Source organism: Artemia franciscana, chromosome 18 (genome assembly GCF_032884065.1).
Source record: "Artemia franciscana chromosome 18, ASM3288406v1, whole genome shotgun sequence".
Taxonomy (NCBI): Eukaryota; Metazoa; Arthropoda; class Branchiopoda; order Anostraca; family Artemiidae; genus Artemia; species Artemia franciscana.
The window spans coordinates 18,792,088-18,815,512 of record NC_088880.1 but is presented as its reverse complement, the minus strand read 5'-3'; the positions used below and the strand labels follow the sequence as shown (position 1 = coordinate 18,815,512).

At 35.3% G+C, this 23,425-nt stretch overlaps 1 protein-coding gene across 2 annotated transcripts in view; it reads right to left on the bottom strand.

The window, feature by feature from the left end:
* The window catches only part of LOC136038707 (kinetochore-associated protein 1-like), a 284,373-nt gene that overhangs the window by 123,859 nt on the left and 137,089 nt on the right, over positions 1-23,425 (bottom strand). For both annotated transcript variants that reach the window (XM_065722029.1, XM_065722028.1), the window contains exons 15-18: positions 21,893-22,026; positions 7,431-7,554; positions 6,453-6,578; positions 853-1,088 (exon numbers count right to left, since the gene is read on the bottom strand). In XM_065722029.1, the coding sequence (XP_065578101.1) occupies positions 853-1,088; positions 6,453-6,578; positions 7,431-7,554; positions 21,893-22,026 (620 nt within the window). The remainder of the gene's footprint in view (positions 1-852; positions 1,089-6,452; positions 6,579-7,430; positions 7,555-21,892; positions 22,027-23,425) is intronic.

Sequence of the window (23,425 nt, the reverse complement as noted above, 5' to 3'; positions counted from 1 at the left end):
GATGTTTCCCAAAGAAATTGCCTACGGATTGTTCTGGGTACCCGGCTGAGTGACCGTATTTTAAACAGTAGGCTATGCGAAAAATGAGGTTCAATACCACTTTCTAGGGCTATAATGAGAGAAAGGTTGAGATTGCTAGATCACGTTCATGGGATGAAAGATGACAGATTGCCAAAGATTGTCCTTTTTTGCCAGCCGTCTAGGGCTAAAAGGAAAGTAGGGCGTCCGCGGTGGGGGTGGGAAGATGTCATAAATAAAGGTTTAAAGGAAATTGGAACTTCCTGGGAGGATGTAAAGAGGGAGGCTTTGAACAGATTGGATGAAGGAGGAGCGTGCGTAGCGTTGTTGGCACCAGGCGACTTGGGGCTGCGATGAGTTTTTAGTCGTAGTAGTAGTAAAAACACACAAAGCTCTCCACAACGACCGATTTCGGGTCGAAGTTTTTTGTTCATTAAGGGACGATTGTAAACTTCTGACTTGACTTCGACGGGACGGGCCAACTGTAGCCCATTGCTATAACGCTTTCAAAGATCTGGAGGAGCCCAGCACCAAGCTTCAAAGAGAATTCCTCCTTTTTTTAACGAGCAAGAAGTGGTTGCTAGATAAAGGGCCTAGACGGTTCTTTAGTTTCTTGAAAATCAATTATGATCGGTGGCTGAGGAACAAACCAGAGTATCACGCGATCTTCCTTGTTTCAAATACTATGCCATTAGAAAAGGCTAATAAAAGTAAATAAGCAAAAAAAGTTCAATTACAGAAAAATCTATGAGAAATAAAAAAATTAAAGAATAAAGTTGTTTTACTTTTGTTAGAGTTACATTTCTATTTTTAAAACCATAGCAAGAATCATACCTTCCAGCAACTTCAATTGCTTCATAATGCTTTAATTCGATTGCCTTGAAAATGAGCTTTGACAAAACTTCATATGAACTAAGATTCATTTCTTCACCAACAATAAGTACCGATGCTACAATCATCTCAGCGTTGTCACCTCTTGTTAGTTTATTTGCACAAAAATGAGACAACGCCAGCTTGCAACACTCCTTGTCTAGAAAATCATTACCAGAAATAATGATATCATACTTGTCCTAGAAAAAAATGCTTTAAATCTGAAGAAAAAGTTAGGAGAACATGAAAGGCGAAAAGAAATATGCTACGACTAGGGTCGAAACCCCCCTAAATGCAAAGGCATTTGGGTCTTTTCATAGCTAGAACGTATCAGTAATGAAAATTATTTTCACCACAAAGTTTAAGTTTTAATCAATGATTCATGAGAAATTCTGATTAAAACTTTTCTATGCATTAGTGGCTCATTAACATATGTAATACATGTATGTATTTATGTGCAATGGGACTACTGGAGTAAATAATTGGATAAAAAAATATTTTAAGAACTTAGAATACCAATTTAAATATATTTGTTAAGCTTCAATAACACACTTAGAAACTGTTTTGAATATATGCAAGCTCTGATACTATTCTATCACATAGAATACAAGGAAGAATTAGAGAGATGCTAAAAGGATCCTAGACCAAAAGGCCCCCGTTAATGATAGTGTGGCAAATGAGTTTCTTAAATATGGTAGGTAGAAATAAATTACTGATGAATATGAATGTGATTAAAAAAGGGGATAGTTATTTGCTTGGTTACAGTGGCGAAGCAAATTACATAGTATGGTGATACTTTTTAGACTTAGAGATACTGTAAATAAAGTTTTGAGGGAGGAATGAGTGATGTTTTAGGAAAGAGAGAGACTGTATTTCACTCTTAGACTAATAATGGAGAAGCGCTAAAGTCATAGGAACACTTTAGTGCACAGTTCTATAGATTATAGGCAAGCATTTGATCCAGCCAATAGAAGAGCTTTAATGAAGGTTCTATCCTTGCATTGTATACCCAATAAGTACATTAAAGGGATTAATGTTATGTACGAGAATAACCTCGCTTCTTCACCAACGTTTCATTCACGAATTGGATACCTTCGCAGTCTGTCATGACTTCATCGCAGCATTTGATTCGATATTATGACCTTGCTATGGCAAATAATACTCGAAGACGGTATTCCAACGAAAATAGTCAACCTGCTAAAAGCATACAATGAGAATACGCTGAGTAACGTACAAATATATGGTGCGCTAACAGAACTATTTGAAATAGTACATGACGTCCGTCAAAGATGTCCAGCATCGCCAGTTCTTTTCAACTATATTATATATTGGATTATGAAAAACGCATTGAAAGATGATGATGGAGTCACCTTGTCAGCACTAAGGGAAATTAGCCTCGTTAAAAAGCTCAGGATCTACTCAGCATGTGTGCGTTCAATTTTTTTATATGGATGTGAGACCTGGCCCCTCAAGGCGAAAGAGGAGCGTCAGCTTGAAACTTTTGACCAAAAATGTTTATGGACCATTGGGAACATACGGCTGGCGTAAGGAATGAGCAATCAAAGGCTGACGAAAGTATGCGGACAAAAGCGTGACGTTTGCATCATGGATAAAGAAAGGACGTCTCAAGTTTCTAGGTCACGTAGTGAGGAGCCCAGAAGAGACTTTGACACGCCAGATACTACTAGCAGCCCCCGCTTCCTCATGGAAGAAAAAATCAGGTGGTCAGGTGAAATCTTGGCATTATGTAATTAGAAAGGCTGTCAAACCGCTTGGGGAATTCTGAAAGCATGGTCACAAGTGGGACAAGGTGCGGCTAGAGTTTATTTGACCAGTCACAGAAGACAGAATCCAATGGAAGCATTGGTCCAGCAGCTTCTTGATGCCAAGTTGGGCTGAATAGCCTTTGTCTCGTCTTAAGTAAAAGTAAGTATTAGAAGTAAATAAAGTAAAGACTTTAAAAATAAAAGACTTTTAAAAATTAAAGTGAAGACTTTAAAAATAGAATAGCCAAAGCCTATGGCGTTTCTCAAAGTCTAAAAAGTTTAGAAGAATAGGAAGACAACCGTTTGAACCAAGAATAGAATATTAGAAGAAACAGTGATGACATGGGTCAATCATGGTTCTGAAGCATGGGCACTCCGAAAGACGGAAGAATATTTGTTAGATATTATCTAGAGGAGTTGTCAACAGATTCTTTTGGGTACCTATCTGACTGACTGTATTTCAAACAGTAAGCTATACAAAAAAATAGTTCTACCTCACTTTCCAGGGCTATAATAAGAGAAAGGTGGAGATGGCTAGGACCCGTTCTACCAGTGAAGGATGGTAGATTGCCAAAGATCTTCTTTTCGGCCGCCAAATGCGGTGGGAGGAGTTTATAAGAAAGGACTTAATGGAATCTCGATCTTCTCGAGGGGGGGGGGTAAACAGGGAGGCTTAGAATAGATTGGGATGGAGGATGAGCATGTATAGCTGTCTTGGCCTCAGGCGGCTTAATGTTGCAGTGAGTTGTTAGTAGTAGCAGTATCTTCTACATCTATATTCTGTTCATATGTTGTATTATATTTGTGAATGCAGTCACTTTAAAAATGACGCTATTCATGGAAAATCATTTTGCCCAAGAGCGTAATAACTTCGTTATTTTTGATTTACCAAAACGTTTAAAAGATATATAAGCAAACATGGCAGTTACCCCATATTTCCACGGCAAGACCCAAAATGCCTTCAATGAACCATTAATGTATTAAGAAATATTTTGTCACTACCCCAAAACTCATTTGGCTATTTTTCAGAGTTCTTATTATGATGGATTATATAGAAATCACTAATAAACATTCACATGCTTGTATCAATATTTTTTTAATCAAAAGGAAATTGAAAATTATTCAATTCATATAAAATCAGAACTACATTTCCATATGTAATTTGCGAGGTTTATGCTACTACTACTAACAACTCACCGCAGCCCAAAGCCGCCAGAGGCCAACACAGCCACACACGCTCCTTCTCCATTCCAATCTATTCAAAGCTTCTCTCTTGACACCCTCCCAGGAAGTTCCGATGTTCCTTTAAATCTCTCTTTATGACATTCTACCACCCCAACCGCGGAAGATTTACTTTCCGTTTAGCCCTAGACGGTTGGACGAAAAGAACAATCTTCGACAATCTGTCAGCCATAATCCGCAGAACGTGGCCTAGCCATTTCAAGTTTTTTCTCACTACAGCACTAGAAAATGAGATTGAACCACACTTTTCGTACAGCCTACGTTTTTAAATACAGTCAGTCAACCGGGTACCCAGAATAATCGACAGGCAATTTTTTTGGAAAACATCTAGCAAATCTTCATCCATTTTTCTGAGCGCCCATGCTTCAGAGCAATATTTGACCACTGTCATTACTGTAGCTCCCAATATTCTAATCATGGTTTGCAGACTTATCTTCGTATTCTTCCATTTTTTTTTTTAACTGTGAAAAAACATCCTGAGCCTTAGCCCTTTTACTTTTAACATATTCACTGCTCCCACCGTCTTTACTAATAATAATACCAAGGTAAGTGAAGCTGTCCACCTTACTAATCTATTTGTCACCAATGTCACCTTTTCATATTCACTTATTCCTAGCCTTAGTGACTTAGTCTTCTTAACATTAATTTTTAAGCCTATTCTAGCACCTTGAACTCGCAAAACCTCTAAAAGTTCACCCATTTTGCTCACACTTCCATTTAGGATGCTTAAATCATCAGCATAATCTAAGTCCAGGAGAGCTTTTCCTCTCCATTTGATTCCATGGTCTCCCATTGCCTTTCCTATGCTCCTTATGACAAAGTCCATTAAAATAATCGATATAATGGGGGACGGTAAGCAATCCAGCCTAACTCCTGATTTAATACAAAACCAGCTGCTAACCTCACTTCCTACCTTAACCGCAGCAGTTTGATTATCTTACATAGTACTAATCACTTTAATATATTTGTCTGGTATAACATGCAAGGATAAGATCTTTGCTAAAGCTCTTCTATCAACAGAATCGAACACCTGCTCCTTGGCAACAGGAATAAGAGATAATAAATGTATACTATTAAGCTTAATTCCTATTGATTCAAAATCTATCAATTCATTGCCCCTTATCCCACGTAATGTTCACCAAGAAATATTTTTCTTTAGCAATTTCCTTGAATAAATAATTGTTTTTCTTGTATATTATTATATAAATCAACTTCTCAGGTTTGGAAGTCAGATATTGGAAATTACCAAGGGAAAAAAAATGCCACCGTACACTCTTAGAAAACAATCCAGGAATAACCGAGAAAAAATGCCCGAGAAATGGCCAGTTAACAGAAAGGCCAGACCAAGCACTTGCTGTTAATTATAAAAAATATAAGGCTAAACTGGCCTACCGTGACAAGACAAGGAGATAAAACCTTTAGATAAAACAAAACAACAGTTCACTGGCCAGTAGAAAGAAAACAAGAGACAACAACCAGGCCAATATCTCGCCTCTACAAGTCTAGGCGTCTTCAGCGTTAACAACAGAAATGTTGAGAACACTAAGAACAGCGTTAAGAACAGGACCAAAACATCTACTTTCAAATTAAAGCAAGCTTCATTTATATCACATAGTATTTGAACTTTATATTTTTAAACTCGTACGATATTACCTTTTCTAGCCATAATTTCATATATTGGAAACAAGTCCTCAGGTCAAATATCGAAAATCAATTTTTAGAACCAAACTTAATTTGTCTCTACTATAATCTCAAACTCTTTCTTCGCCCTTTTTATAAATAGAATTGCCTACCGCCAGATTTACGCTCAAATCATTTACATTATATTTTGTAAATAAATCGGAAAATTGGGTACCATATCAACTTGATCTACTTCTTAAGTTATGCACTAATTTTAAAACCATTTGCTTCAGTGGCGCCAATTCCCGATGAAGGAAGGAAGGCGGAGGGAATATATTTTTTATATCTAGGGGGCAGTTTTTCTCAGTTTCATAGTCTAGTTTCATAGTTTTCATAGTCTAAGGGGAAGGGGTGCCCCTCCCAAAATGACGTCCCTGCGTTGGTTTTAAAAAGTTTCAACCATCATATTATTTCTATTATTCCTTCAGTGGCTTTCTTCTTATTTTGCTTCATAGACAGACTTAGGTTGTTTTCACATGAAAATTTACATATTGGGGTGGTCAATGCGCACCTTAGATTTTTGATATTCATTTTTTTTTTTTTTTTTTTTTTTTTTTTTTTTTTTTTTTTTTTTTTTTTTTACCAAAAATAACTTTACGGTAACGAATGCTGGTTTAATTCTAAATAATCTGGTTGCAGAGAAATATATTCAGTAATAATAATTCCATCACAAAATAACAAAAAAACGCTCTAATTAAAAATTATCTCATTTCAATTACAAAATAGGAACAAGGAAAGCAGTTTTATTGGCTCCTGAACAATTGGCTTTACCGCTATACGAGGTGTGCACGTTGCAGTCGTGATATTACAGTAAAAAAGAAAAAAGGAAAAAAAGAGGAACTCGAAGCTTAGACAACTAACAAAACCGTAACCTACGTGAAGATTGAACAGCCGCTGATGGATTTCTACTCTTTTGACCATTTCCATGGAGTTTTTTGACTGATAATATACTTTCAATGCATTCAGGCCACCAGCAAAAGACTTCATGTCTTTTGAAATCACCTGCAAAGAAGAATCAGAGAAAATATTCAGAGAAAATTGCATAGTTATTATAATTAAAATGATTAATTAAATGATTACCCTTTTAGTGACTCTAAAGCAGAGCTGCAACTTTGAGTACCCAAATACCCAATTTTCCAAGCAATTTAACTAATTGCTATTAATTGAGACCTTTTTGGGGATTTATTACTGGCGATAGGGAGCAACAGTTCTTGATTTAAAAATATTTATCAGACCCCAAGCAATTATCCAACATAATAACATCGCATACATTCGAGCATAGATACGGAGCCAAACTAATATGTACGTAGAGAGCGATAAACTTTGAAAACAGTGAAAATTACAACGCACTGAAGGTACAGGGGGTAGGAGCAAGGCCGTAACCAGGGAGGGGGGGTATTTACCAGGTTTGAGCCCCCTCCCTTCTCCCAAAATTTGTGTCTGACTCGTAAGAACGTAACAAAAATGCATATAAACTAGTTTTTCATACGTTCATTAAGTTTTTTGTAACTCCCCCCCCCCCAAAAGAATCCTGCATATGCTCTTGGGGGGAGAGAGAGAGAGAAAGAGTGAGAGAGAAAGAGTGAGAGAGAAAGAGAGAGAGAGAGAGGGGGGGGGGCAGAGAGTGAGAGACAGAGGGGGGTTGGCAGAGAGTGAGAGAGAGAGGTAGAGAGAGAGAGGGGGGTTGGCAGAGAGTGAGAGAGAGAAAAAGAGAAAGAAAGAGAGGGAGAAAGAGAGAGAGAGAGAGAGAGAGAGAGAGAGAGAGAGAGAGAGAGAGAGAGAGAGAGAGAGAGAGAGAGAGAGAGAGAGAGAGAGAGAGAGAGAGAGAGAGAGAGAGAGAGAGAGAATACTTACAGGATTTAGCCTTCTAAGACGCATTTCAAAAATGGAAATAAACATGAAAACCCACTGTTCTGCACAATAAGCCTTGTGACTTTCAGGCAAATTTGACCAATGACCAAGGGCCTCTGTCATTCGTCTTAAAAAAATAAATGAATAAAAATTAAAGATCAAATTTTAATTATTTCGTTCGTCCCAATCATAAAACTGATTACCAATAAGCACGTTTCTATTTGCTGCTATTAAAGAAACAGAAAGTTGTATGTAAGAAATGTTCATCGTTTATTTGCATGTTGTCCGTTTGATATCTTTTGTTATTCATAGGCTTCCACCTCTTTACTTTAGATATCAGGATTAGCTACAGAATAAAAAAAAGGGATCAAAAAGAAACGCAAGTGATGAGAGAATATAAAGTAGCTAATGATAAATTAAATTAGCCAAAAATTACATTCTAACAGCATATAGTTAAAAGTTACGTAAACGTTAGATATCATATATATATATATATATATATATATATATATATATATATATATTTATGTATAAACATTATATATTATTCATTCAGGAGTCAATGAGTGATCTGGTTTAATTGCCTTGCCCTGATACAACTGGTGCTATGATATATTGAAGATTTCTGTGAATATACTTATAAATTTTATGGCCATGAAATAGTGTAAACAGATATCTTTAAAGGAGGTTCTTGACGAGAGATTTCTACGTTCGAGTTTTTTTTTCAAATTTTGGGTGTTAGCCATGCCCTTTTACGGCATATGCAAACCACATGCTGTTAGCTAGCGTGGATAAATAATAAGCTCATAAAAGGTAATTTAATCTTAAATGGATAGGAAGCAATTAAACTGTTTGATTTAGTTTATCCGTTATTGATTACCTATAAGTGGAATAACAAGGGTATCAGATCGTACACATCAGTTTTCACTAGAGGGGGTACAGGAGGTATCCCTTCATACGTCCAAAACCAAGGCCAAATCCGACCAGGACTCCAATAGAAAGGGAAAGTAATTTCCAGGAGTTTCTAACAGCTCATTCTTGAAGATGACCGTTCTCCGACAACCTAATCTTAATTGGACGCTCCTCTCCATAGCAGACAAGAAACTGAATTTACCGTATCTTGAAATGTGTTGGAAGCCAGCAATAGGTACCTCCACAAGCAATAGATTCCTACCCTTAATTGCAGACAATAACCATGGTAAAAGACGAGATTTATGATGTATACTGACTTGTCATTCAGATGAAAACTATCCTTTTAAATCGTTGGCATTGTTACAGAGTATAACATGTAATATCATCTTATAGAGCCTAATTAGCATAATGTGTCAATTTCTAACTTCTCAAAACCATATGACTGCAGATATTCTATATCACAGCAATTGAAAAGTTATGCCATTGTGATATAAGTGTATTTATAATCTCTGCGTAAACGCAAGAAAGCAATTTTTTTAACCTCAAATGTTTGGAGACGAGGGAAATAAGCAGAAATTCCTCTTCTTACCCTAAAATGCATACCAGGAATCAATAATAGGTAAATAAACCATGTAAAGTTGCAAATCACTCATTGACAAAGATAAGCGTCAACAGCCAAACGTTACTTTTAAATCTCGAAATTGTCTCAAAATTCTGATTCAGATTTTTTTTTCAATGCGTACATCAGAACCAAATTTGTAAACCCCTAAAAATCTTTTAAATGGTATACCTCATGAATTAGCTCAAAGCTTGCAATACAGTCTTGCCAGTCGGTACTATAAAGCTATCTGCAACTTTTCGTAATCATACTGCTATGGATAGACCTTGCTAAAAATAAAAGACACATCAGTCAGTATAGTACACAACCCCTTATCCCTGAAGACAACTGTGGTCTAACAATCTATTCTTAATTAAAACTTCCTCACTTGTCTTTGAATTTTGTTTTCCCTGTTCTTATAATCAAATAAATATAAACTAATTTGCAGAATCTTCCCATCCTTTAACCAAGCAGATGATCTTGCTCCAACAATCTATTCTTGCTTACCCGTCTTTCACCGTAGCATCATGAAACTGAATTTTTCGCGCCCTCAAATGCATCAGGCGCAAACAATAGGTACACTAACTAGCAAAAACTGTCAAACTTCCATTGCAGGGATTGCCAAGGCAAAACAACTAATTGTTATTTACAAATACCTCCCTTGTTTTCAAATTGAACCACACTTGTTTCTGATGTCTGAAGTTGTCAACCCTTCAAAAAATGGTTTTTTTAAAATGGTATATCGCCTGAAAAAAAAATGTAGAAAAAATATCATACGTATGCTTTGATAGGTCATCAAGGACTATTGATCATCATTCAAGAAAAATCTATCCCTCTTGGTTCAAACGTTGATTTTCTTGCCACTGGTCAGCTTTCTCATGTTACTACTTAGAAAGGAGTAAAGTGAAAGCTCCAATTGTGTTGCGAGAGCAAGACTTTGGTTTTGTCCGGTTTTTTTTCCTATGCCGTCGATGTCGGCTTATTCCTGGAAACTGGTAAGGATATAACCTGTGCGGTTTTTACGGAACGTGTGGACCTCAGGCCGGATTGATGAATATGGCATTACATCTTGGATAGATCCGCAGAACTCTTGCCTGGGGCCAGAAAGGATGGTTTTTGCTTGTCCACGAGCCAGAGCCTATGGTGTGCGAAGTGAAGTGGAGTTATGTAACCTATGTCAGAAAGGAGTATCTGAAGTTGTGCAGCCAAGCTTTCGTTTCATCAAACCATGTTTCTGCTTTCGAGTGGAAAGCTCTGTTCTAGCAGGCAAGCAGGCAGGCAGCACTTTCAAATTGAAGATAGACTAAAATCTATAAGTTTTAAATATATGCGGCAGCTACCTGGCCCCACAGCCAATATATCTTCTTTGAGTGATAAATAGAAAAATTTACAGACGCCAAAAAGCGGCATTTTCTCACGGGTCCGAAAGTGCTGCCATGATTTCGGCTGGGTTTATCATTTGTTTTTCCAGACTTGGGATTGAGGTAGAGAAATGTTATCAGATGTATCTCTTAAACTTTAAAAGTTCTGTCATTGCTACACAAATTGGAGCTTATCCTTTGCTCCTTTCTAAGTGGTGACGTTAGAAAGTTGGCCTACAGCAAAAAAAATAATCAACTTTTGAACTAAGACGGATAGAATTTTATTTTCGACGGCAATCGATAGCTCTTGATGAGCTGATCAAAGTATATGTCATCTATTTTTTGGTACAGAAATTCCTTCATGAGATATACTAGTTTGAAAGTTTCAAGGGGTTGACAACTTCAGCAGTAGGTTACACACTCAAACCAAAAATAGGCCGATACCAATTGTGAGACATGTGGGGGATTTGTAAGGAAAGGTCGGCTATTAGCTCATAATCATCTTCGGCAGTGAGGGGTTTGCAAATTTTGCTATTTGGCGTATCTATTATTTGTTTCCAGTATATTTGATGGTAAGACCGAGTTGGTTCCAGTGGTAAGACATTTATCTTTAGTGAATCTTATCTTTAGTGAAGAGGGGTTTGTAACTTTTGCAAGTTGGTGTAGCCTACCCATACTCACTGTAACCTAGAATTAAGTGTTTACGCAACGGGTACAAACGATAACGTAAAACAACGAGGCAGTTTCGTAATAATTAATAGAGTATCATCTATGGTATTTTGATCCTGAAAAGTCACGAATAGCTTTATAATACCAACTAGATCATATAAGATACTGTTTCAAGTTTTCATTCGTCACGATGTGTACGATTGATAAGGATAAAGTTCAACTGGCTGCAAAGTCAATTTAGTCCCTTCTTTCGTTATTATCTATAGCTCGTGATGAGCTGATAAAAAATATGTCATAGTAGTTTCTTCATAATTAATAGTGTCATTTATGGTATTTTGATCCTGAAAAGTTACAGATAGCTTTATAATACTAACTGGATTATATAACATATTGTTCTAAGCTTTCATCCGTCACGATGTCTACAATCGAAAAGAATAAAGTTCAACTGGCTGCAAAGTCAATTTAGTCCCTTCTTTCGATATTCTTTTGTTATTGTTGTTTTTTCGACGCTGAGGAATAGCCTTTGGTCAAGTGATTACTGATCGCGTTCTTCTTCGAACATAACCTTTTAAAAGCTTCGATACTTCAACTTCAACCTTTTCTTTATTCAACTCAAAAAATACACAAACAATATTATGCCCCAACAGAGAGCAGAGCTCGTAAGGCTGGGACAGTGCAAAAACATAAGAAAAAACATCAACATCTCATCGTAATAATGATTTCAAAATATAATACGGTAGAAGACACATAAAATAAAAAAAAACTCATAAAAGATAAGTAAATATATAAATATCAGGCAGGAGGGGCGTGGGAGGCCGTCCCAGACACAGGGACACAAAAACAAACACACAAATAAGGAGATCAAATAATTTAAATTTCCATCATCAATGGTGAATAATCAAAATTTTGGCAAATAATCTTTAATATTTGCTTTTTTAAATTTAGCTGAGATTTTTGCTGAGATTTTTGGGATGGATCAAACAGAATTTTATCATTCAGCTTATGATTGTTAGCAATGAAGGGTATTTGGTATCTAATCGAAAACCTTGACCTTTCAGAGCTTACAAAAGGAATTTGATACATCCTAGACCTCCGACAATCCGAACGAGGAAGTAAGATTAACAGAGATTTGTCATAGAAATAATTTTTAGAATTTTGGATTTGAAAATGCCATATGGAAGTATTTAATATTCGTACATCATTTAAATCCAACAAATTTAAGAAGAGGAATAATGTTTAGTTTCCGAAACATTTTCAAATTTTGAAGGTCGATGTAAGAAATTTCCAAGAATTCTTATTGCCCTATTTTGTAGTACCTGTAAGGGTTTTATATGCTTCCAAAATGTATTAAGATATACACCTGAGCAATAATTCAAATAAGAAGTAATTAGAGAGTGGTAAATTATTTTTAAAATGGTAAAAGGAAAAATATTCTTCACACGGTACATCGACCCAATATTTTGCGCAAGTTTTAATTTTAAATACTCAATATGATTATGAAATGACAAAAGGGGATCAAGAAAAAGTCCTAAATAACGATATGATTGGACCCTACAAATTTTTGATCACCAACCTGTAGCTCCTCACAAGAAATCTCTCGAGTGGAACATTTTGAACGACCAAAAACCATAAAATTAGTTTTCTTAAAATTCGGTACTAGTTTATTAGAAACAAAACCATCGATTAACTGAGGTAACACTTATAGTCAGATTTTCGATCAATGTCAATGAATCCCTAGCTTTAACTGTTATAGCTGTATCATCTGCAAATAGAACTGCATGGCTAATATTCTCATGCAAACCTCGGGGAAGATCATTAATATAGATCAAAAATAAAATTGGATCTAATACTGAGCCTTGGGGGACACCAATATCAATAACACTTTTTAAATTAGTCATTTTTCCACCGACATTTACTGTGATTTTGCGTCCGCATAGGTATGATTTAATAATTTGCAATCCTTTCCCTCTTATGCCGGAATTTATCATTTTATCAAGAAGAATTTCATGATTTAAAGTGTCAAATGCTTTTTTTATATCATAGAAAACAGTAGCCACATGGAAATCATCATCTAAACAATCATTTATTTCTAATAAAAGAGCTGCAACTGCTAGTTCTGTCGAACGGTTTGCCCTAAATCCAAATTGATATTTCGTAAAGAAATTTATTTTATCTAAATAGCTAGAAATCCTTTCTTTTAAAATTTTTTCAAACACTTTAGATAATGGCGATAAAATTGCAATTGGACGATAATTACTTACAACAGATTTATCGCCTTGTTTATACAGCGGAATTACTCGGGCAATTTTCCATCCACTAGGAAATATACCTGAATTAATACTCAAATTGAAAATGTGGATAAGTGGTTCAAAAATAACTCCGGCAATACTCTTTAACAAATTTGTTGATAATTCATCATGTCCCACTGAATAACCGTTTTTTATATTTTTGATAATCTTATGAAATTCAGCAAAACTAACAGGGACCAGAAATATGCTCGTACATTCATTGGGGGGTAAATATTCTTTATGTGACCTGTAAGGGGACAAATCTATTCCTGCTGAAACAATCGCTTGACCAACACCAGCAAAATAATCACTAAACATATTAGCAACATCTTGCGGTTCTCTAACTTCTACACCATTTGTATTAATTAATACCTCAGGATATGATAGCTTTTTATTTTTTCCAATTTTCTCCTTAATTAAATTCTAAGTTTTTCGAGGAGAATCAGAATTTTTAAATGAATTTTCATAATACACTCTTTCATTTTCTCTAAGAATCCTTACTAACAGATTCTTATAGTTTTTAAAACGTATTATATTTATTTCAGTGGGATACTTCATTTTGATTTTATATAAGCGATTTTTTTCATTAATAGACCTCAAAAGTGATGCATTTACCCATGGTTTTCTCGGTGTATGCCTCTTTCCTTTCAGATTTCTATACGGGAAAAATTTATCAAGCTTCTCAGTCAATATATTATAAAAGTTATCTAAGGATTGATCCGGATCCATTTCATCAATTACTGAACTCCACCCTACATCACCTAGTGCTTCTTTCAATTTTAACAAATTTCTTTCCCCAAAGTCTCTTCACTTTGTTGACTTCTTTTCCTTATACGGGAAATATCGCAAAAAATCAGCCATAAGTATGCAGTGATCAGATGAATCATCAGGAATGACATATGTACTAACAGCACTTTCAGGTGAAAAAAATTATCAATTAGTGAATATGACGTATCAGTTATTCTGGATGGTACAAGACATACAGGATATAATCCATGAGATAGCGGACATTCTAAAAACTTCAAAGTGTTACTATCCAGTCTATTCTGATTAGAAGAAACAAGGTTCATTAAGTCAATATTAAAATCTCCCATAATTAGATAAGATGTATTAAGACTAGCTAATTTATCCATGAATTTTTCAAAACAATTCCTAAACTCCATCTGACTAGCTGACGGACTACGGTAAATAACTGTGATTAGGATCTTCTCATTATTTGGGAAAAAACATTTGACAACACAAGATTCAAATAACATTTCAATATTCATCGGCAAAAATTCTAGTCTTGCACGGGCTGGTATGCAACTTTTACTTAAGACACCAAGACCACCTTTCTTTTGCATACTCCTTCCAACATGAAACAATTGATAACCATCAACGTGAATACTTTCAATTGAAAATTCATCTAGACAAAGTTTCGCATAAACCGAATATGTCCGTATCTGATGTCGACAGAAAAGTGTCAATTGTATCCCTTGCAGTCCTCCAGCCCCGGCAATTCCAAAACGATATCCTCCTTGTTCTAGAATTTTTCTTTAACAATCCATTCAAAAATAAATATTGATTTTTTGGTATATTTAATATGCTGCTATTATCCTCATTATCACTAGCTACAATATTTTGGAAAACTGAATGAAACAAAAGAGAATCTCGCTCAAATTCTTTTAACCTTGATGATGGAATTCCATCACTATCTCTATCCATTATCAAATATTACCACCATGTCAAGAATAACCACACCACGACCCATGCGCCCAACAAACAAAAATAAAAGGTAACTCACACAGAAACAACTAAGAAAAGAAAAGAGAAATGTCTTCATTCTAAGACAAATTCTTTCAATATTCTACCGCTATTCATAAAGACCCCTGTGTGCTTCAGAAAAAGCATTAAAAACATAAAAAAATAGATGACTAAAGAGAAGAATCGTAATAAACATATAGAGCAACAAAAATTAGTGAGAAGATAACTAAAAAACAAATAAATACGAGACAAAACATGATTAAACGCTTCCTACTTGTATATTTTAAAACATACTAACAGGGCACTTTACTATTAGACGATATGATTTTATTTCACTGAAACGTCACTTGGAAAACTATGATGTAGGCCTATATGTCCTTGGACGTTTGGAAAGTCGTCAACCTCTGGTATGCTATCACTAAATGAATATTTTGTAATTGAGCCGTCAGGTCTTTTCACAAACAAGTTTGTCTGAATCCACTTTGATATCCACGCCTCATATCTAGGAATCTTCCGCAATTTATCCCATTTCGCTAAAATCAGCTTACGTATTTTACGAATTTCGGCTGGCACATCATCACTAATAAACAAGTTGCTATTATTTCCAGAAATGTCTTGTCCTTCAGCTTGCCGGCATTTTTTATAATAGAAAACTTGTCGTCTTTTTTATTTAGTGTCACCTTTAAGAATTTACGATTTCTGTCATATTGCGAGATCGTAAAATTTACTTCAGGCAATTTTAATCCATGGCGAACAACTTCTGAAAATAAAGCTTTTGCGTTATCAATATCCTCACAAACTGCATTCCATATGATGATATTATTTTTTAACTTGGCGGCTTCCAATTTCACAATCCGACACATTGAATCTTCATTTTTTCTTTTTAATTTTATTAATTCATCGGTACAAATTTTTAATTGCAAATTGAGGCAGGACGTATCATTTTCAATTTTTCCAATTTTCGATTCACTATTAACCATCTTATTTTTAAGAGCCGAATGTTCTTTATCAAGATTATCGACCCTTGTAGTATGAGTACCTAATTGATCGCATAAGCTGTCTAATTTATTGCTATTTTCTTTTACGATTTCAAGAATTTGCTCAAAATCTGCAGCTAGTATTGATATTTCCGGTTTCGAACTAGAGCTATCATCTGAGGTGTCTAATGAAATATTCGTACCTTCTCGTTTCGGATTTTTCCTTTTACGTCCCATTGTACATTAAAATTGTACTGATATCCAAATATTAATACGTATTCACTAAATATCCAACAGTTATTGAAATAATGTTTTAAATATTGAATGAGTATCCAAAAGATCATGAAATAATATTTTCCACATAAATCCACACAGAGGTCTTAAAATGCGTCTTACTCTGACGAGAGCATTGAATGAACTTGTATAGGATAGGCTGACAACTTCAGCGTTTAACCGATAGAAAAGAAACAAAACCAAAGTGTTGCTCTCGCAACACTTTTTTCGGCGAAGCCGAACAAAGGTTGCCGCAACACTTCACGTTGCTTAGGCAACTTAGGTCTAGTTTCTTTTGCAATGAGGCCAGGAAACCATCGCACATCACCAGCACTTTCTGATTTTAGTCCAACATCGATTTGAAACTGGTGCCTGCCTGCTTGTCTGCTTGAATGGAGCTTTGCTTTCGAAAGCAGAAAGGTGGCTCAATAGAACTAAGCTGGGTTGCATAACTTCATACACTTCTCTCCTACATAGACTATAAAACTCAACTTTAACTGACATACTGCACACTTTGGCTCATTTACTAGCAAAAATCATCCTTTTTGGGTCCAAGACAAGATCTTTTATTGACAAATTACATAATAAATTAATTTTCTAAACTGGTCAACGGGAAGCAGGACTCGATGTGTCGGCCATAAACAGAGGTAAGAAAAGGCCGAAATAACAAAAAAAAAAGAAAAAAAACATACAAGGTAGGAGATAACATAGGAGGCCACCTCAGCATGAGAGCACCACAATAAAATTCATACTAATATCTATTGTTCATCAATCTCAACATCCAAACAAAGAACTGTTTTTGAAATACATTTTTTCAAAGAAAATCGGCTCTTGAAACTTGGGGACATTTCTACTAAATTAAGCTTATTTACAATAAGAGGAAGCTGGAATTTGATTGAGAATCTAGCTCTTTCTGATTTGATTGGCGGAAGGCGATACTTCTTGGAGCGGACGTGGTGGGTAGGAGAAATGGGAGTCTCAAATGTACCCAAATTATGGAAATAATTTGTTGAAGATTGGATATCATAATACCACATAGCTGTGTGTAAGTCTTTCAGTTGTTTGAGATTAAGCATATTGAGAGAAATATATAGTTTGGGTTTCCGACAGATTTTTAATCCTCGCAGGGCGACGAGCAAAAGCACACAAAATTCCAATTGCCTTATTTTGAATTATCTGAAGAGGTTGTAGATGGACCATAAATCTGTTCGAGATAAATTACAGGATAATAATTAAGATATAATTCAATTAGAGAATGGTATAAAATTTTAAAGATGGAAAAAGGAAACACATGTATCAATCTATGAAGACAACCTAAGTTATGGGCAATTTTTAATCTCAAATAATCAGAATGCTTCCGGAAAGATAAAAGCTCATCGAGAATAATCCAAGTTAACGGAATGAATTTACTATTTTTATCCTACTTTGATCTACACTAAACTCATCTATGGTAATTTTCTTTACCGACCGCTGTGACCGCCCAAAAATTATGAACTCAGTTTTAGAAAAGTTTGGAGCTAGGTAGTGACATGCAAACCATTTATTTAAAGATTTCATTGTTGTCACAATTTTCTAAACCAACAAAGATGGGGTTTTAGCTTTTACTGTCACCATCGTATCATCTGAAAAAAATTACTGCTAAGCTATTATCTTGGGGTAAACACCTCGGATGGTCATCTATATAAATAAAAATAGTACTGGCCCCAATACTGATCCCTGGGGGACTTCAATATCGTAAATAACAATATGGCTTGACAAGTGCTCATTTATTTCTACCTGAATTTTTCGACCATGCAGGTAATATTTTATTAGATCTAGGCCTTTGCCTCTAATACCTGTGTTATTAATTTTCTCCATCAAAATTTCATGGTTTAGCGTATCAAATGCTTTTTAATACCATAGAAAAGAGTAGACAAATGATTATCATCGTTTAGTAGTTCATTAAAATATAAAATTAGCGCAGCAATAGCTTGCTCAGTGGAATGACAAGACCTGACCCAAACTAATTTTTAGTAAATAAATTCCTTTATCAAAATACGAAACAATTCTTTTTTGAATAATTTTTTCTAGAACCTTAGATAATGGGGAAAGAATAGCTATTGGGTGATAGTATCTGTCTTATCACCTTTCTTATGAATTAGAAAAACTCGAGCAGATTTCCATACTTCTGGAAAGATCCGTGACGATATAGATGCGTGTGAAATATGAAGAAACAGGACATGGATTACATAAGCAAGTTCTTTCAGAATGTTTGTGGATAGCCCATCTAGACCTAGTGAATTACCACTGTTTAGATTCGTTATTGCTTTCTGGAATTCACGGAAAGTAACAGGGGCCAAGAACATACTAGAACTTTTGGATGGCGGGAGATATTCTTTATATGAATAAAATGAAGATTCAGGAGACTCTAGTTCAACAGTAGTACTAACTATGAAAAAAATTATTACAAAAATGATCAGCAACAACGTCCTTCCCCTTCAATTCAACGCCATTTTCATTTATGATCACTTCAGGGTGTGGTGTCTTAGTATTGTTTCCAATCTAATCCTTGATTAATTTCCATGTAGTCCGAGGTGAATCAGATTTTTTAAATGAATTTTCATAATAAATTTGTTCACTTAATATATAATTTAACCACTTAATATATAGTATATAATTTAATTTATATAATTTAATATACAATATTTATCATTTAATATGTAATATAAAATATTTTAAGAATTTTAACCAGCAAATTTTTATAATTTTTGAATCACTGTACATTATAAGCTGAGGGGTATTTCATTTTTATCTTATACAGTCGATTTTTTTTCCTTGAAAGATTTTAAAAGTGATAAACTTATCCAAGGTTGTTTGAGTGAAGTTCTTTTCCGATATGTGGTTGTAAATAGGCCACGAAGGCCCAGTTTTTCATTCAAAATTCGGTAAAATACATCTAAGGATGTATTGAGGTCATTCTCATTAGCAACTTCACTCCAATCCACATCACTAAGATTCAGTTCACTCATATTTACTAGTGAGAAATTATTCCTCTTCATAGAATTTTTCTTTATTTACTATCTTTTGCACTTGGAAATCAGATATTAAAATATAAAGATCGGATGTATCTTCCATAACCACGAATGTAGCCTCACATGGATAAGGTGCAAAAATGTTATAAATCAGAGAAAAAAAAATTATTATCCGTTTGGGAATAAAACATACTGGGTTCATAGCATGAGAAAGGTTACATTCAAAAAACTGAAGGGCATGTCCGTCAATTCCTTGCTGGCTTGACGGGAGGCAGTCCATTAAGTTAATACTGAATTCCCTAAGGATAAAAAATGGCAGTCGAAGATTTGATATCACATCTAACATATTTTCAAATTTGTCAATAAAGTCTGCTATGCTCGATGAGGGAGGACGATAAATTACAGCAAACAAAAATGTATCATTATCTGGTAAAAAAAAACAACATTCAACAGTACATCTTTCAAAAATCCTCTCAGTATTCAGATATAGAAATTCGTCTTTAATCCGTTCCAGGATATAATTTTTAACTAGTATTGCAAAACCATCTTGCTTTTTTCGTTTTCTACTTACATGAAAAAATTGGAAATCGCTAATATTAATTTCATTTGCCAAATTTTCATCTAAAAATGTTTCACAAACTCAAGGAATATCCGTACCCGATTCAAATAAAAAAATTTCAGTTGCACCTTGCCTACTCATCCATATATGAAAGTTCCAAATAAATATTCTCCTCATATTTGGGTTTCTATGAACTATTTCATTCTAGGGGCGTTTGGTATACATTACTAAAAAGAGTTCATTTTTTTTCAAATTCTTCCAGCCTAGATGCAGGGATCTGACGAGCTTGACTAACCAGTATCGTGCATTGACCTCACGTCAAGGAGTACTCGCCTATGCCTCTCCTACAGAAAACTAAAACCACTAAAACTGACACTAAATGGGTTTATTCTCGCAGAAGATATGTCATTCATCTACGAGCCCATGTAATGTTAAATCACACCACACACCATATCGGAGAAAAAAAAATATTTACTTCTCAGTTAAGTGACGCTAATAGACTACACAAAGAAAAAGTCACTTTGGTTTGATTCGGAACCAATCCTTTTTTTTTCTTTTTTGCAACTTCGTCGACATAGCATAGAACTGATGGGACTACTGGAGGAATCCAAGCCTGAAATCCATTCTATTTAAGTTCGCTTTTCTTCTTCAGGAGGGATGAGCAGATATCTCGGGCAGACTTGCTTACATCATCGGATAAACACACTTTAGAGAATATCGGACAATTATCCATGCTGGCTTTTCCCCTAAAAACTCAATCGCGAAGTAATTTGTTCGCTTGCAGAATCGGAAACTTCTCCTTAAAGTTGTGAAGTCGGATTTTAGTAAATTTTTCATTTAATTCAATGACCAGGATTCAATGAATTGAATTTAATTCAATTCACAATGAGTATGTGATTTCCGCATTGGTTCACCAATTTTTTCCTCGCCCTCTTTTTTCGACGAACACTTTAGGTTCCAAGCTATGATGTTACTTCGTCGGTCAGCATTTTCTTAGCTCAGTACTTTATTTTTTTAAGGGTCCAAGGCTGGGGTCATCATAGGACTGGTTCGCTGATAGCTGGAGATCCTTAACTTCAAGCTTTCATGCAAAAATTATACACAGCTTCCCAAAATCTACTGTCACATTTGTCAATCCAGCCTGAAGTGCAAAAGTTTCGTAAAAACCTGAAAATTAATCTAGAGACGAGACAACACAGAAACCTGGAAAATTTTTCAGGACAGAACATTCCTTGTGGATATTAGACCAGATGATGGAGTCCTAAAAGACACGTCTCCAGCAACCGTAACTTTTGGCCTGCTATATAATATAAAGTAATTCTGTATCATAGATTTGAGAAAATACCGTATAGATTTGAATACCGATCTGCAAAGAATTTATTTGGGTGGCATAGGTAGTTCGGACTCATTCAAAGCATAGAATGTCCAGAGAGAAACGATTCCAGGAAAAATAACCCTAGGAGGTACAGAAAGAAGTTCTTCAAAATTGCAGTTGATAAAAACTACAATGTCTCAGGTTCAATTGAATAAAGTGTCAATATTATCAATCGAACGATATACTGTTACTACTCTTGACTATGAAGAATTCATTCGCCACCAAGAAAGCAAGGAAGGTAAATATTCGCCAAAAGTTATGGTGAATATTTCAGTTGTCTGGATTTTGCCTGTGTCTGGATTACAATAATATAGGATCAAAATAAATTGTTTTTATCGAAAACGTACAGCTCATTCAGCTTTGCTTTTTCGTAATTTTTTGACAGCCTAGGGTCTGGCAACAATGGATGGAATCAAAATCCAGAAGTTAACAAATGGGGAGGCTTAGGAAATCAGAACCATAACATGATACTACGTTGTTTTTTTGTTTGTTTTTTTCAAAGCCCAATTTATATTTACACCTACGCAAAAGAACGAACACTAGTCAGGTTTTAACTGAAAAATATTACATCATGCCAGGATCCCGATCTGTTAAATCTACCTAATATCCACTACGAAGAGTCCTAGTTTGACCCCCGCATTTACCCTGAATTCTTCACATGCATAATATTATAGAAAATAATCAAATTCGTAAACATACCCTTTTCTTATGTGTTCCAGGATGTACCACCAAGCAACTTCATTACGCTCTATACCTTCTAGAAGATCCACTATTTTGTATGCATCCTCATAGCTATCCTTATGCCCACTCGCTAGTAGCCACCTTATTAAACGCTAAAAAAGAATAAAGAAAACATTCAAAAGTTCAAAAAGAAGAAATATGTAGATGGTAATAGATTTACCATCCAAGGCAGTAATAAGCGAAGTCGGCTCAATTGATTTTTTTTTTCACCGACGGGGTGAAAAAAAGATACTTATCACGAGGGGAATGTTCAATTGACAAAAGACTAAGGGTATGAAGGTGAAAAATTAAGAGAATATTGAAATTTTTTTAAATAAATCAGTACACAATATGAGCATGCAGCTTGTCAAAAAGGACGTATCCTAGGAATATATTAGGGTATTAAGCTGGAACTTTCAGGGAATGCTTAAAGGGGAAGATCAACTGACTAAAAGGTAATATGTACACGGTAATATGTACAATGGTACAATAGTACCATTACTACTCCAACTACTACTTCTATTGCAGTTACTATTAAGGCTCAGGGTATTAAGATGAAAATTTCAGGAAGTGTTGAGGGTGAAGTTGAACTAAACTAAAAAACTCTACGAACATACAGGTTACTAAAAGGGTATATCGGCAATATCATAGCAATGGCTTATTGTATTAACTTGAAACTTCCAGGACTTAATGAGGGATGTTCAACTGACCAAAAAGCAATACGTGTATACTACTGCTACTAGGAAAAGTGCTCATACTAGTTCTAGTTTGACAACTACTAGTTCTCCTATAATTACTTCTGTGACTGCTATTACAACTATGACTAAGGGTATAAAGGTGAAACTTTCAGGGAATATTGAGGGGGGAAGTTGGATTGAATCAAAACACACCGTCTGCGTGTATGTTGCCAAAAGGGTGTATTATCAATATCTTGGGAACAGCTTGGAGTGTGACGTTGAAAATTACATAGTTTATTATGAGGGAGTTGGAACTAAATAAAAGGCAATACTTGCATCCTACTACTACTACTACTACTACTACTACTACTACTACTGCTGCTACTAAAGCTAATGCTACTACTGCTAATACTACTAGGACGGTTTAGGTATTAAGTTGAATGTTTCAGCTTGTGCCGAGAGAGATTTGGGAAAAACAACCAAAGGTGCTATGTGCATACTGCTTCTTCTACCACTACACCTATTATTAATACTGACATTAAGGTCATTAAGGTGAAACTTTCAATGAGTGTTTAGGCGGATGCGGAACCAAATGAAAACGACTATGAGCCTCTAGATTGTCAAAGGGGTGTCACAGCAATATTTCAGGAACGGCGCTGACATTATTGAGTTGGAACTGTCAGGGTCTATTGTGGCGGATTTTGAACAAGTCAGAAGGCACTATGTTTATAGTACTAATGATACTGCGATTGCTGTAACTCATGCGGCTAAGACAATTAAGGTGCACTTTTTGGGGTATGTTTAGGGGAAGTTTCAAGGAGACAAAAAAAAATGA